Below are 17,570 nucleotides of genomic sequence, written 5' to 3' on the forward strand. Positions count from 1 at the left end.
ATAAAATATAAAGGTTGTGCAGGTGGCCGCAAGGGTCGTCATCGTAATCATCATGGTTGCCCTTTGTAGCGAAGAAGGCTGTTCACACATGACAAGCACATGACCTGGGAATAAGTTTGTTCATAATGTAGGAGCCACTCCCCAGATAACAACCACAATGATATAGCAAGCAGTGAAACCTGGTGTTAAGGGATATCCAAGAAGATCAAACTACTTGCCACCCACAGATTTACGCAGGAATTTGTGATTCGGCCAGGGTGCTGGTGATAACTCATGAAAGACATCACTGAATCTTTAAGGTCCACCAACAGCCGGTGTTAGCGGAGGGGTCAAAATGGTTTAACGTCCTTCCGACGGACAGTGCACGCATTGATGCATAGCCCTGAATGTGAAACACCAGGATGACAGTTTACAGTGGGTTGAGATTCAAATCCAGGCTAGACTGCTCAAAGGCAAGTGAGCATTCTGCTGAGCTATCTTGTCAGTCCTGTATGGGTCAAAGCATAAGAAGAAATGAGAGTTTAAAAAAAAAAAAAAAACTAAACACAAAACACTTCCTTGATTAGATTGGAGGGAGAGGGTGGGTCAGGAGTGCTGGGAGGAGCTCGATAAATCACATTGAAAGTTGGGAAATATTCAGAGCATCCTTTGTAATAAACAGAGTACACAAAAACAGAACACTGTGGTGAGAGAAGACATAATTGTAACAACAAAATTCAAATTTTCCTTCATTATTAAGGTTAAAGGTTGAAACGTTGCCAAGATAAGCAAAAACTGCAGGTATATCATCTAGTCTGAGAACGACTGCATAAACCGAAAGATTTAAAACAATTACATTGCAATTATCCAAGTCAAAATGATCACAATTCGAAAGTTTAATGGAACTAACGATCTAATTTAATGCCACTGTCGAGCCGGCCGAATTAAGGAAATCACGAACCCAATAGTCTTGTTCCCTGTAATGGAGAAGATCTATCTGCACAATATTCAGACAGCCAAAGTGTAAGCCACAAGGAAAAAGAGAAAAACGAAACGAAAACCAAATAAAACTGTGTGTAAGTGGTATAAGCTTGCCATTTAAATGCATTACGATTCACGTGCAATCCGTTAATGTTGAATAAAACATACATTGCTGGAGTTTCCATTGCACACCATTGTAAAATCGACAAACCTGCGATGCAAGTTATCGTATCACAGGGATAGAAAATCATGCAAATTTGGCTTTTTTAGTTAAAACTATTTCACACACCAAAATAGGAAGAGTTAAGGCAGGATAAAAACTAGAAGGGAACTCGGTAGAGCGCATACGTCCGCCACGTAATGCCTGAGCCACGAGAACATATCGGGCCCCGACACATTTTTGAAATATCATGCTGTGCAGTACTAGATCGTTTTTGGTCATATCTCTCAATGCTGAAGAATCACTTTAAAATTAAATAATTCTCGTATCCAGATCTGGATTCGGGTCTTCACCAAAATCGAATCGATTTGTCGTGGTCACACACCCATCCTGTCCAACAAGTTTCATCCGAATCCGTTCACAACCTTTTTCAGATATCGTGCTTTATATTCGTTTAGCCCAATCTCTCAATGGTGAAGAATCACTCAAAAAATTCTCAGATCCGGATCCAGATTCGGGTCTTCAAAACTGAATCAATTCTTCCTTGTCACACACAGAATGTGTCCACCAAGTGTCGTCCGAATCCGTCCACAATTTTTTGAGATATCGTGCGATTATATAGTTTTTGGCCCGATCTCTCAATGGTGATGAATCACTTAAAAAATTCTAGTAGTCGGATCCGGATCCGGATCTTCACCAGAATCCAATCAGTTAGTCCTTGTCATACACCTAAATTTAATCCAGATCCATCCACAACTTTTTGAGATATCCTGTACACAAACAGACAATCAGACAGACAAGCCGGTAGGCGGCGATGGGTCGCCGAGCATGGAAACTATAAGATTATAGAGCAAAATGAATGTCATATAGCGGATAGGGAATCACCTTAAGATTATGCATATCAAATCTCATCCAGTTCCATCTATTGATAACTACTCGGTATCCATTTGAATGAAAAGTACCGAAAATGCGGTTTGATATCGGAAATCCCCAAAGTTCGAGGGGGTGCTGTGGGTGAACAAAGATCTAAATCGAAAATCCGGCTTGGACGTTTGTGCACAATGTATTCCAGACGATTAGTGTGAATTTTCATGACCATCCGACCATAACCCTAGGAGGAGTAGCATTTAGCTCGAAGAGACCTCCAGCTCTCGCATATTATCGATTTTTGCAATAATTGACCTTTGACCCCTGACCTAAGTGAAATCGGTCAATATGTCCTGAGGCAAAGTTGTAGTACTCATTGAGTACCATGAACCTGCAAAGTTTCATTCGTATCGATGCACTCACCTGGTCGCTAGGGGGCCTTCAATTTTCGTCAATTTTCGCGCATACCCTAATTGTCGGGGGTGCTGCGGATAAAGTATTCCATATATCACAAAAACTGGAATATATTTGATAGAGCATCACCTGTAGATCATTTGTGCCAAATTTCATAACCCTACGTGGGATTTTTTTCAGCTTTCGGAATTGATTTCGCATGAAAGGTGCCGATTTTGAAGGTTTTTCGGTTGTTGCTAGGGAACCAAAGCGTCCCTAGCAACCATCACAATTTCCAAAGCACTAGGTCATAAGATGTACCTACCACCCGAGTTTGGTCAAAATTGGCCCACGTTTACAACAATGATGCTGATGACAAACGAACAAACATCCAAACAAACATCCAAACAAACAGACAGAATTACTGACAATAAGGGTCACATATTTCGGCGACCCCAACAAACAAACAAACAGAAAGGGGTTAAAACATAACCACGTTCACCTTTGGTGGTGGAGGTAAATGATTAAAAAATTTTTTTGAGGGAAACAAGTATAGTAAATGACACAAAAACAAAAGAAAAAGTGAGTCCTTTTTTTGGCAGGGATCCATTCGACGAGAGCTGATGAAGAACAGTCAGTGCACGCAGCAGGCTGTTGAACTTGGCACATCAGCAAGAGAGGAATTCAGCGGAGTCTGAAATCTCACAATTGTGTTGAAAAAACACATCCTAAATAAATACCAGCAAAAGCAGTGAAGTATGCTGAATTAGTCACTGGCAGTGACTTCGTGTAAAAATTTTACTGGTCCTGCCAAGCCAGTTAAAGTGACATTATACCAATCTTTCCATCTTTTACTGTTCCGAATCACCGATAATCTCAAGCAATGGTTGACAATGTTACACCTGTCTGCGACTGGTAAACAAATAATATGGTGGACAATATGAATCTTTCGGAAAGAGGTCACTTTGATGTAAAAGCGTGATGAATGCAAGAATGGAATGCGAGTCTTAGTCAAGTCCGAGAGTACGAACTTATCAATCTTCATCGTTAATCTTATTTGTTGACAATCATTCAGATATTAATAGACAGGACAATGGACTGGCAGACTATGGAATTTCTAGACCTGCATTTGGAGGATTGTGTCATCATTCGGATGCTGGTCAGGTGTGGGTGGTAAAAGCTCAGGGCTGTCTGTAGCTGGTGAAACGTCGTTTTGTGTCCAGGATTGATAAGATTCGGTGTAATTGGAGAAAACCACAACTCCTCTCCAATGGGTACCTTCCGGACATCTGATTTCCTTAATGTCAAAGCCGTTAATTTAGATTTAGGATCACTGCAACTCCCTCTATACCCTCGACATCTATCCATACATTTTTTAATAGGTACTTTCAATCTCCCGACTGAGCGGCGCTATTTTCACATTTCTGGAATACTCGTGGACCTCAGGAGAAAGGAGAAATATCCTCAACTAGTGGTAGTGTATTGACACAACTTGTTTTCAGACATGAACCTTTATTTTACTACCATGTAAAAAATACAAGACATTTTTATTGCTCGGCTTTCGGAGTTTGATGGCTATTTGATGCAGTTTCAAAATAATTATGTGCAATGGGATTGTCCTTAGTCAGACAGGATGGTATGGAGGAAGCATACTTGCTTTTGATTCCCAACCCAAATATAAACTGCCAAATTGGTGCTTCACAGACAAGGTGTTGGATCACCAAAATGTATCGTCCCTTGGATGGATGTTAAACCAGGTGTCCAGTTTGCTAGCATTAGTTGGTGGAAGCAAAATATCCAAAAATATATTTTGTGAATAATTGGTGCGGTTAAAATGGGAGTAGACAGGAATGGAAATGTCCTTGCTAATATTGCACACCTTAGTGCCAACACACATGCCAAGAGCATGTCTGTGTCTGGCAGCATCTCTGGAACGTTATTGTGCAGGCTCGATCAAATAGTATATCTCGGTTGTTTTATATCTGCATTTGTCAAACCATCAACATTCTGTTGGACATGTTGTCTAATATCTTCAATTCACATCCATCATGATTGGACGTTCCACTTTGCCTCCGTATATAAGCATCAAACGTGTGATGTTTAACAAAGTTCATGAGAATATCAACTGTGGGAACTTCTCTGATGCGTCCTCATATCAGGTTTCCCCCAAAAAACATAATTCTCTCATGTTCTGGTTCTAAAGGTGAAGGAGTGGGGTCATTTTCCTTTTCATCCAAATTAAAAATGAGAAGTTCATGAACTAGGTTTGGCCTAAACGGGAGTTTAGTATAATCAACAAGAAGGCAGTATCGTTTTTCTCTCGATACCAAGAAGTAAAAATGTATCTACAAGTTGTTCCATTACCTTGAGCAGCCTGTTGTCATCTGCCAAGTCATATTGTTGTGGTGCCGGGTTTGGTGGCGAGGACGACCGTTAGATGGAGCAGTTGGGCCATCTCCCACCGAACACCGGAATTGAAGGTCGTAACCTTCGGATAACTCCGAAGGTCACGGGTCCCTTAGTGGACCGTGGACGCCAATATTTTGATGGCGTGGGGTAGGGTTAATTGTCTAATTCCAATTAACCTAAGTACCCACGCCGTCTAACTACCGGGGAAGCCACACCCTCGGCTGATTTTGTCCGAACCGAGTCGCTGTTACCGACTCCGATCCGGCATAACCGAGCAGGGATTACCAAAGCCTGCCGGACCAAATAAATAATTTACGGCACAAACGGCCTCGCTATTTCTCAAGCCCGAACCATGCTAGGCCAATGAAAGAAAACACGGACAACGAACTGGAACATTTAACAGGGGTTTATTTACAATAATCGGGAAGGGAGGAACAGAGCAGACTTAATCACGAATATTCAGGAAAATGTACAATGGAATCTCTTAAACAGTTCCACTTACAGACTGGCCACAGACACACACATCCAAAAAGAAATGGACCCCACCTTGTCTTTATTCGGTCCTCCAGCCGAGGATAGTTCAGCTGGGGGGACAGAGTCTGGCCGGGTACCTGGCCGCCTCGTGCGGTTTCAGACTCCAACCCACCACGGTGGGACTCGAACCCACGACCCGGAATCCAACGAGCCCACGATCCTGGCTGCCACGAACGACGATCGACGGCATGAGCGCCACAGAACACCTCCACAACGACCACCACCACCACGAGCACCAACGTACCCCGAAAAAGACCAGGACTAAGACCACACACACGACAACGATGACTGACGACAGTTCGATGGCTCGAGCGCTACAGAACACCTCCGCCACCACCACGAGCACCAACGTACCCCGAAAAAGACCAGGACCAAGATCAGACACACGACGACGACGACTGATGACAGCTCGCCACCTTTTTATCCCTGCCCCCGGGCGGGTGGAGGGATCCACTCTGAGGTGACTCGCCTCCGGATTGGTCAGGGTGGGGGGGGGTCGGGCGATCGGTGTCCTCCCCTCATTGGACGAGGCGAACATTCCATCTGGCTGGGGCGGAGTTGGCCCTGAAGTGATCTCACCCACGATTGGATGAGGGGGAGATTCCATCCTGCTGGGGCGGAGTTGGCCCTGAGGCGAGGGGGCTCCGCCCACGTCCGTAGCCTTGAACACGTGGGTTATGGCGCCGTGGTGTGATGTGAAAGCTGGGCGGGTGAAACGCTTGTTCGCCCGCAGAGTGGGAGGAGGAGTGAAGCGAGGGTTTTGTTGGCGTTGTGCAATTTCAAGATGTAAAAAAAAAACAGATTATAAAAGAAACCCGCAGAGCACAAATGAAATTAACCCATTAGACATAAGGACGGGACCCTAACTATAAACACATACTTATCGAAATAACTGAACAGAGGGGACTCTGGCTATTGTGTGCAAATGGCTGTCATATTCGTAACAATATACCTGCACAATCATAATCGGTATATACACTGGATTCCAGAACGACAAGTCTGGGAATAAACGACAAGAACGACAATTGCTGGGAATGCCAGAAGCTGCCAAACACTCAAATGCATGACTTTGCAAAGGTCACGATCAAAGTTGATTTCTATAAACTTTGCCACTTCACTCTTCCAGCTCAAACAAAGTGAGTTATCAGCAATGAGTATATTCACCACTGGCAGATAATAATCTTATAAATTTTCTAAACTTTGTGCACATGCTTGTAAAACTGGAATAGCGTCTTCCATTGCACCTTTTGCAGTCAAAAAAAGCAATGCAGTCGAACGAGATTTTTGTTGAGTTTGTCGTGACATGACTTGAGTTGCAGAGCGAGAGTTTTTGTATCCACTTTCATTTTTGTTGCTTCAGACATTCCTTTTGACAACTAAGTTCGCCTCAACTGTGTTGTGGTATTTGGAAATAATATCAGAATCCTTCTCGATGAAACTTTGATTTTCCAACTATGCAGTTGCAGGCTGGAAGTAAAGTAAAACATCGGGAAGATGGATGGGATACATTGGAAAAACGAGACCGGCACTCTGTGGAGTGCATACCTCCACCAGGCTGAATGGTTTATGTTTTGTATCCCACTGATAGGCCAGATCTGGATCCGGACCTCCAAAATTTAATCGGCTTGTTCTTGTCACCGAACCAACTCATCCACCTCGTCTCGTCCGAATCCATTCATAACTTTTTGAGATATTGTGCTACATATCGTTTTTGGCCCCATCTTTAAATGGTGAAGAATCACTTAAGAAATCCTCGTATCTGGATTCAGATCTTTAGCAAAATCGAATCAATTCTTTGCAAACTAAATCGCAAAGAGCTTAGCAAAGGAGGATAATAAAACGAGTAAAGATTCAAGAATGGCACAAACAAGGGTAGGTATTAAGAAGAAGCCACTGTTAAAAGACAGGACTTCAAAAAAGATGTAAACACTTTGATTGATAAGGTTTTAAAATGCAGAGAGTTCTCCAGTCAGGGAGAATTACTCATCTTGGCACAGGAAGAATCAGGAAATTCCTGGTTCTGAACCGCAGCTTTCTTGCAGGTTCTCATATCTAGTCTGTCTGTAAGGAGAAGGCTTTCCTTTATCCACTGGAGAATTTGAGGTGATGGATTAAGGAAATTATTTTTATGGATGACAAGTGGAAGAATGCACTAACATAATAGCCACACAAGCACCCATATCCCCTCTCCCTACCCACCTCAACTCACCCCACAGCAAAAACAATGCCTGGCACCCGACACCAGGAGACCGAAAATGGAGATACTATCCTGGGTCGAACGGAAAAAAAAAACCAACCTACCACCATAGGATTAAATTCAGTCTTCCTCCTCCAAGGTGGGTAACGCTCACTATGGGTATCCACCTTCCCAGTAAGAAACAGCCAGAGTGGATAAATGATGCAATGTAAAGGGTTAGGCAATCTCTTAGGAAAAAAAAGACTCGGTGGCTTAACTCAACACGTCACCCAAATAAACTTTTCAAACAAAGTAAAGTAGTTTGGTCCCCAGAATATCTCTGATGGAATACAAATGAAAATTATGCTGCAAGTGTTGGTGGATCAAGGTTAATCTGAGGAAACTACAGTAAATCCAGTCCATGTGTGATAAAAGTTCAAAATGAACGCTAAACAAATTATTATATTCTGGCTAACATTATTTTTCATGGACTGAGCTGGAGGATGTAATGGACTCCAATGAATGGAAGCGTTTGAGTGAAGAGGCATGGGATGGTCCACTCCCAACCATGAGCATCGAAGGATAATTGTCCTTTGCAGCAAATGAGGGCCCAGTCAGATCATTGAGGCTTGAAGTCATGAGAATGCTTGTGGCATTGAAAAGGTCATCATCAATGCGACCGAGTTGGCGAGGGCCAGCCAGCCTCCTGTCACTGACAATCTGTGTGGCGCAGGACACAGATGGGCATCATTAGATCCTCGTGGTCTCATTTTCAGATTATGTGGAGAAAGAGCCATCACCCAGAAAAGTAATCAACCAAGATAAGACTCTGTGAAATAATTTTAAAATCGGAATATTTTTGTACTAGCATGATTCGCAAAGGCAAATGACAGAAGGAAGAGCATTTTCCTCTCTTTCACACACGTGTGTTCTCTTGTTCTCTCGTTCTCGTTCTCGTTCTCGTTCTCGTTCTCGTTCTCGTTCTCGTTCTCTCTCTCTCTCTCTCTCTCTCTCTCTCTCTCTCTCTCTCTCTCTCTCTCTCTCTCTCTCTCTCTCTCTCTCTCTCTCTCTCTCTCTCTCTCTCTCTCTCTCTCTCTCTCTCTCTCTCTCTCTCTCTCTCTCTCTCTCTCTCTCTCTCTCTCTCTCTCTCTCTCTCTCTCTCTCTCTCTCTCTCTCTCTCTCTCTCTCTCTCTCTCTCTCTCTCTCTCTCTCTCTCTCTCTGTCTTGTCCATAAGATGGATCCACAATTCCCAAGCCATAGAAAGAAGACAACCAAGTAAATTGAAGAACGAATGAACAGATGATGTGCATGCCACCACAATAAACCAGGCACCATAAGAAGAAAAAAAAAAAAAGGAAAAGAGAGAGCAACGGAATGATAAAGATAACAGCAAAAATGGACCTTGTGCCCAGGCACATCGCTTTGGTGCTCATCAAACATGGTTTTGCGTCGTGCCAGGCGGCGTTGGACCAATTCACGAGCTTTACGCAGCACAGCTGCGTCGTTATAGCTTGCACGACGGTTTTCATTGGCATATTCACGTGCTGAAGGGAAGACCGTAGACGATGTTTTCGTGCCTTCCTCATGAAGCTGAAAAGAGGAATTAGTATGCGCCATTAAATCCATTCTAAACAGCAGGTGAGAGCATATAAAAACACCTGCAGAGACCGGTGGATCCCCACCAAAAATGACAGCAAGGGATGGTCACCTTTCTCATAACGTTCTAAACTCTCCTCGTTGTTTGGTGCTATATGACTGTTCATTTATACAGATTGCTCCCAATACCTCTCTTTTCTCACCTTCTCCTTCCACCTGCCACGGCCCTCCCTTGATCGATATTTTTCACAATTTACCCTCCTTCCCCTATTTATGTATGCATTACATAGATGCCCGGTTCCTGCAGTGAAGCTGAATCGCAACACAAATCGTGTTAAAAAATAAAAATTATAATAATAATAAAAGTGGAACTGTCATTATGGGATTTGTCAGGCCATGGTTCCAACTGGAGTCACTCGGTCACTTAGCATCAGCAGGTTAGTGCGAAAAAATGCAAACAAGGGAGAAAAGAATAACAAATTTCAGGAAGTTATTTGGTTCCGCCAAAGCTCTACCCTGACAGACTGATCAGATCCATTAAAGTCAATACCGAACAACTCACCGTGAAGGAATTGTTGACATTGGACATCATAATAATCTTCTAAGAACATTCCTCTGAGATACGCTTCACTATTTTTAGACATTTACAAACAATGAGAAATGGAAACATAATAAGACAGTTTACCATAACTCAAAACAAATAAGACAAAGTTATTTCTCAATGAGATTTCAAGATAACAGTTATTAATGTACTCGAGCTTTGGGGGCAGCCATTCATACATTTGACGTTCAAAGGTTAATTAAAAATTGTGCAATGATTAAGGCTGTTTTTAGATTTTAATATATTTTTATACAACAACTACTTCTTCTTCTGCTTCTTCTACTTCTACTTTGGTATGCAGCACATAGTTGCGGCTCGCAACATTTGCTGAAGGTGCGGCTGTGTTAATGATGCAGGGTCCCCTGAAGGTTAGAGCAGGAATTAGGAAGTCGGCCAGGATGCTGGCGATAAGTCGCCTCCTTTCTGTTTTTTTAATACAAAATTGAGGCTCATGTAAGAGTCAGATCACAAAAGGGAAACAAGGAAACAAAAAGACAGTGGGGGCACAAGGACCATATGTGGATTCAACAGGTAAGGGTTATTGATGAACCAGTTGAGTTGAGCATTATTGGGAATAGTTAGGCTCAGGGTTGTGAATGCCAGACAGTAAATGAAGTATTGAATTTCTCTATGTTACCATTATTTTTGTTAACATGATAAGAGTGCTTGCTATGTAGATGAAGCTATCAAATAATGCGCATGGATTTCCATTATGATAACATTTCCTGAGGGGAACCCTGTACATCTGTCGATAAAAGATCCGTGGGATATGGTACAGAACTGTATTATCCTTCAACAAGTCACAAAAGAGGTGGAAGAAAATGATTAAGGTATTTTATCAGCATGACATAGTCTAAAAACAAAAGCCAGCTATTGGAGAGGGGGGCAGGGGAGGGGGTGGTTCAAATTGTCCCCCACCAAATGTACAATTGAAAAATGCACGTTTCATATTAAAATAAGCATAGAATCCTCAGGCTCTGTATGCATGCGAGGCTGAAGTTTTTAAACCCCTTCCGTATAAATAAATCTTCATAATCTCAAAAGCACAACAAAAGTATCTCCGGTAAAGAGAGGATTTCAATATATAGTTACGGATCTGGAAACCATATGCATTCAAACATACAGATGTCCCAAAGTTCAGTTATTCCGTTAAGTACATGTGAGACAGGTCCCTTCCTTTTGTCTAGTGGGAGAATCAAAGGTGTGCGTTGTGATGTTCTTTTAGGTAAGTTATTACATCTATAGACCATCCAACAAACCATCTAAGACCATCCAACAAACAAACCGACAACACCACTGAACAAGCGCTTCACTCGCCAAACCGGCGACTCGCTGTCCGAGGCAGAATCTCTGGCAGTTCCTTCTCGGCTTCCACAAACATTGTAACTTCTTTTTGACGAGTATGGGCACGTGTGGAGTGGGGGCGGGGTTTTCCCGGCATGGCCGAAATCCCGCCCAGAAAGGGCAGACCCATGGGAGTCCCGTCCAATCAGGGCAGACAGTGACGTCTGTTCCACCGAGCCCCCGCCCCGTTCGGGGAGGTCCATAAAAGTTACGACGCGATCCTCAGTGGAGAGTTCTGAGGGGGTTCGGTCGTTGGTTCTGAGTAAGTCTCTTGGAGGAGGAATGAGAGTTGTTTTGGAGGAGCAAGTTGGTTGGTGTGCGCTCTACATTTTGCTGGCGTTCGTGGAGTTTTCCTGGGTCCCGTCCGCGACGCTGATCTCCACCCTGGGACTCCGACTGCCCCGTTCGGTTTCCTCCACGGGCACGAGCCCCACGCGTGTGACTGTTGGCCGAGCCGCACGACCAATAGCAGGTGCCGCACCGTGGAGCACTCCCTCCCTTCAACGTGCAGGTACTCACGTGAACTGTGACCCCCAGCTCGTCTCTCCCTCTGTGGCTGCGGGGATCTTTCAATAAATCGTCTGAGTGTGCGTCTGAGTGTGTGGGCCCGTCTTATAAGTAGAACTCTTAAGTGTTTTCCATCATTGTAAATTCTTGCTTGCATATCCACAATGTCTTGCTCTGTGTCTTCTTTATTGTAAATAAATTACTGTAGAAATGTTTCCAGTTCGTTTCCGTCCTTTCTTTCATTGGTCCAGCATGGTTTGGATCTGAGTTTTAGCCGGGTTTTTTATACCCGATAATCCGTTCATCCAAGCCGGCACGGCTTTGGCAGTTCCGTTCGACTGCACCCGAACCGGAGTTGGTAGTCAATAGTTGGAACTCCACCGCAGTCGGTAGAGTGACCTGGTTCGAGCAAGACGTGCCGAGGGCGTGGTTCCCCGGTAATCGAAATCTCCTAGTTAATTAGGTAAATTGGTTCTCGACAAAAAGACCCTACGCTACGCGATTGAGATATTGGCGTCCACGGTCGGTTCAGTGACCCGCCGGCTCACGGAGTTATCCGAGGGCGACAGCCTACAATTCCGGGGAGTCTGGTGGGAGACGGCGTAACCTCCCCCACCTAGTGGTCGTTCTCGCCAGTGGACCCCGGCCTGCAACAATTTTATCAGCACACCTCTTCAGATGACAAAATTCAGGCAGTAAGTTGGCTAACTTGACTATTTCTATACAAAAATCATGGCTCACAATATAGCTAGGAAGAAAACATGCAGACCAACACACAAGTTAAACTTAGTACAAAATAACAGGGGTATGTATGAAGCCTGGAGAGAGGGAGGGGGGTGGTGATGGGACAGAAACTTGTAGCCAGTCACCGTATTTGAAGACTGCAAGAGAAGATATCAAAAGCAGAGAAGGTGAGACAAAATAGTGGACATTGGAGGGATGCTTCGATTTCAGGAAGAATTATCAAGATTGTTATTACAGTTACTATTACATAAAAATATCCCCATTGGGGAGTGATGGTTATTTCTCCAAGAGGCAAGGTGCAAATAAGGGGTTGGGGGAAGGGGCCATGCCCCCCCCCTTTCCTGAAGTGCTACGGTCATGGGGAGCACAACTTAAGTAAACATGTTCCATATGTTTCATGAAGAGTTTGGTCTACATCTGGTCGTTGGTTTCTGAAAGGATTTTAAAAGAAATTACCTGAATTTGAGACGAAACGCCCCCCCCACCTCCTTTTCGGACTCATAAGGGGTGGATCCAGATGGGGACATAACCCCATGAGACCTTACTGTCCTAATGTATCATACTAAATTTGGTCCATATCGATCATGTAGTTTGGGAGGAAAAGATGGTATTTATGACTATGAGGGATTCGGGGAGGGAGGCCATGGCCCCTTTTGTGTGGGAGATACAACCATGAGGAGCACAACTTAAGGTGAGGGCATGGTCACGATGCCGCATGGCCAGTTTGGTCTGGATTTGGTTGTCGGTTTCTGAGAAGAAGATTTTGGAATGAAATCCCAATATTTGGGGCAAACCCCCTTTTTACCCTCTTTATCGGGAGCACATCCGTATGGGGAGCACAACCCCATGAGACCTTGCTGTCCTGATGCATTGTACCAAATTTGGTCCATTTATAATTGGTCAGGTAGTTTGTGAGGAGACGTCAAATGTTAACAAGCGTACGTACATATGGACACCGGTACCCACTCAATGAGCCTATTTCGGAAAAAATAAACCTTAAAAGTAATAAAGAACAAAATCCTTCATTGGCATACCTTCATATTTTCTTTAACGACATGAGTAAGTGGAAAGAAAGATTGCATTAAACATTAAGTAAAGACCAAAAAAGTTCTGCTTCAACTTCATCTTTCATGGAAACACATTGCAATGTACAACCAAACAAAATTTACCGAGCTGTAGGTGAAGGAGATTCCTTCAAAGTAACAGGAATTTAGGAGCTGCAAATAATACACAATTTTCCAATGTACCTCTCGTGCCCACGCTGGTTTCTCGTTGCCCACTTGGTTCTTGAAGTAGTACGGCGGCGAAGGTGCATGAGAACCTGTACTCATCGGTGGAGCATTGCTTGCACTTCCAGGTGGCACAGCAGCACGTGGACGTTCCTGGACTTGCTGCAGGTGCTTGAGGTACGCTTGCTCCTGTTGCAGGCGCCGATGGAGCATTTCTGCTTGTACCTGCTCCTCCCTTTGTTTCCGCTTGTACTCCTAAAAGAGATGCAATTAAAAACAAAAAGCTTTAACAAACAATGAGGGTAGAAAATGGATACAGCTAAGAGGACACAGCTAAGAGCTGCGAACAATGGGTGAGCAGGGAAATAAGACAAGTGAGAGGGGATAATGAGGAGGAAAGAAGCCAAAAGGAGGAAAAAGACAACAAAGAGAAGGATAAAGATAAAAAGCAATAGGAGGAGGAGGAATATCCAGAGCATCTAGTAGAAAAAGGAAAAAAGACAAGGCGAGAAGATAATGGTATTGCCTTAGAGAGGAAAAGGGTAAAAACATTGAAGGAAACAAAGAGAAGAAAAGCAGAGAAACAAAAAGAAAGAATAAGAAGTGAAGACAAGAGGAGGAATAGTAAGGATGATAAAACAAGTGAAATGTGACGACAACACAGAGAAAACAGAGTGATAGGTACTGATGATCAACTGCCTCTATAGCTTGATACTTCAGCAAGCAGACATTGACACTATAAATCGGTCAAACTAATATTTATTTTAACCGACATTCATTACTTTCATACAACATTCGGCACAGACTTTAACAACTAAGGCTAATATTTTGGATATATATATATATATATATATATATATATATATATATATATATATATATATATATATATATATATAAATATATATATATCGTCGACCGAGAATTAACAGGGTCCAACTACACTTTTTTAAAGTTTGAGAAAAATGAAATCAAAAATTCAAAGTGGAATTGCTGCTATCTCATAACATTTTATTTTCATATCGTGTGCTACATAACAGGTACATATAAAGGTTACATAAAATAATCTTACTTAGTTTCCTCTGTTGCCCTTCTACATGGACTTCTTCTAAATTTGAATGAAATGCCAGATCGACCCTGTTAATTCTCGGTTGACGATATATATATATATATATATATATATATATATATATATATATATATATATATATATATATATATATATATATATATATATATATATATATATATATATATATATATACATACATATATACATACATACATATACTCTTCAGTATCGAGTGTACGACATAACAAGGGATTAATCGTTTGATAAATTTATTCAGTTTGCTACTCTTTTTGGCATACACTTGTCATCCATCCAGTACATTTCCTTTTTACGTCACACATTTATTCTAACAAAACTGGGACAAAGCAACATACTTCTTGATGATTACAAATACAACTTGCTATTGAAATTGAAGTATTTCACTTCAATCATCAACCTCAATATAGGCAGTCCATAAATCAAAGAAAATGTGCGCAAACCTTTTTCAGGAATGTCGATCGCGTGTAAGCAATCTCTACATAGTCAAGGCAACAGAACAGTTGGGTGAAGAGGTCATATGCAGGGCTAATCACTTCTCCTTAGCACTTGTCCAAAACACCTTAATTTACTTTAGCAAACAAACAACACGGCAATGGAAAAAAAAAAAAAGACTGATGCACAAAGGCTGAAATAGCAATAGAATAAATTCAATTTACCGTGAAAACAAATATTACAAGATGTCAAAATGTGTTACACAATTTGTTCAAAATGAAAATAAAAACAATTGCAATAAACAAAACACAAACGAATATACGATGCAAGAGAAGGTGAGTGAGAAAATTTGACATTTTGCTGTGATCTCTTGCTCCGATGTTTGCCTTAATTTGCTTCCCACGGCGGTTAGCAAGCCTTTGTCAACTTTCATTGATCCAATTGTCTGCCAATGCAGTCCAACACCAGCCTTGACTTGCTCTGATAATTTCTCTATTTCTAATTACTTTGGTCACGAACTATACAAATTATTTATCGCTCAAAATATTGTATATTAGTCTGTACATCATAATATTTGAACATCAATGACAGAAGAAAAAAAAATAGGAACCATGAACAAAATACTGCACACATGCATGAAAGAGTTGAAGAAATAATTTTGCATGTTTTTTTTTAAGGCTTCTGGGGGGAGGTCACAGTGTCGGCCAGTCTACAAGCTGTAGCCTTGACTCAAAATCATACTTGTTTGCTTGTTTATTTATTTGTTGGTGTTTACATTATTAACTATGTAAAATATGTTCTCAGCCAAACGTGTATAAAACAAAGTACACGCAACAATAACAACCGTTTGACTTTTCAACATAATTACCCTTTTTAATGATGAATTATTTATTTCTTTAATCTTTGTAGGCACAATATAAAAGAAATCCTCCTTCACACTCAACTTTGCCAACTTTCGAACTGTTTCAGCTCTCCTCGTTCATTGAAAATGTCCCACAATAAAACAGGTGGCATACACCGACAAAGTTTGATCGAAGTTGAGAAAGGTGATCAATCTCCAGAATTAAAGAATTGATGCTGAGGACACGTGATAGCTTCCTTTACACCTTGAAGTATTTCACTATCAATATAAAATACACTACTCACGTCTTAGTGAGTCACTCACGTCTTACTCACGTCTTAGTGCTTAGTGAGAAAAAAGAAACTGCCTTACCTTCACCATTGTTTGTTTACTTAACTACTACGACTACTACTACTACAACTACGAATACGCATACCCAACTAGGGGATGTAGCGACCCCCACAACTGTCGGTCTTCGGCCTTCTGCCAACATTCCCGTGGGCTCAGGCCAAACTCATTGGCACACTGGCGTAACCAAGAAAGACTTGGGCGGCCTTGAGGATGGCACCAGGTTGGATTGGGTCGGAGACCATGGTAAAAATTCGTGGCAAATTCCAAGGAAGTATGAGCCGGTACATGTTCACTTAAACGGCAGATGTGTCCAAACAGGGAATAGCATTTCCTTGCAATATCGAATGTAATGGTGCCTAATCTAGTGATCTCACAAATAGTCCTGTTTGAAACTTGGTCATACCATCGTACCCCAAGGATGTGATGTTGACATCGCATGTGGAAAGCTTGCAAAGTGTCTTGGTCCATTTTCAAGAGTCCATGTCTCACAACTATAGAGGAGAACAGGTAGGATGTACGTTTTGAAAATGCGGAGCTTTGATGGTAAACTAAGCTGGTGCTGTTTCCAGTCATCGTCTGGTTACCCCATGACAGAGCCAGCCATGCCGATTCGTCTACGCACATCAGGGCTACAGTATCCAGATGAATGAATATTGGAGCTCAGGAAGGTGAAATGGTCCACTGACTCCACAACTACACCAGAGATAGGTACTGGCAGGGAAGAAGGACCAATGGCAACTTTCTGTACTTTCGTTTTTTGCCATGAGGGCTTAAGGCCGAGGCTTTTATCAACCGATTCAAAGCGGTTGAACACATCCGGACAGTAAACAGGGTCTCTCACAAATAGGGCAGCATCACGTGCATAGAGTAGATAGATCGGTGATGATTTCTCTACCGACATCGATTCCAAGCTGATCTGTACACCTTGACATTATACAGTCCATGGCGCAGCAGAAGAGGGAGGGAGCAAGGACGCAACCCTGACAAACCCCAGAAGACGTGGGGATAGGTGATGATAAGTTGTTGTCAACTCAGACGCAGGCTGTTGTATGTTAATGGAGGTTCAGGATCAGGTTGAGAAGTGGTGATGGAACTCCATTGCCGCTCAGCACCTTCCATAGTGATGTTCGGTCAACAGAGTCAAATACGGCCTTGATGTCGATATACGCCACATTTAATGGATGATGAAATTCCCGATGAAGTTCTGCAAGAATTCGGAGGGCTAGTATGGCATCCGTTGTCTTCCTGTTTTGGGTGAAACCAGATTGCTGGGGGCGTCTACGTTGTAGCAGGAGGGGGTGAATACAGTTCAAG

At 42.4% G+C, this 17,570-nt stretch overlaps 1 protein-coding gene across 9 annotated transcripts in view; it reads right to left on the bottom strand.

Annotated features, from left to right (window-relative positions):
• The window catches only part of LOC147031950 (TRAF2 and NCK-interacting protein kinase-like), a 219,144-nt gene that overhangs the window by 64,308 nt on the left and 137,266 nt on the right, over window positions 1-17,570 (bottom strand). For all 9 annotated transcript variants that reach the window (XM_085869193.1, XM_085869192.1, XM_085869191.1 and 6 more), the window contains one exon: window positions 13,540-13,776. In XM_085869193.1, coding sequence (XP_085725319.1) covers window positions 13,540-13,776 — 237 coding nt within the window. The remainder of the gene's footprint in view (window positions 1-13,539; window positions 13,777-17,570) is intronic.

This window comes from Eptatretus burgeri, chromosome 2 (assembly GCF_056783735.1).
Source record: "Eptatretus burgeri isolate ZD-2024b chromosome 2, Ebu_testis_v1, whole genome shotgun sequence".
Classification (NCBI taxonomy): Eukaryota; Metazoa; Chordata; class Myxini; order Myxiniformes; family Myxinidae; genus Eptatretus; species Eptatretus burgeri.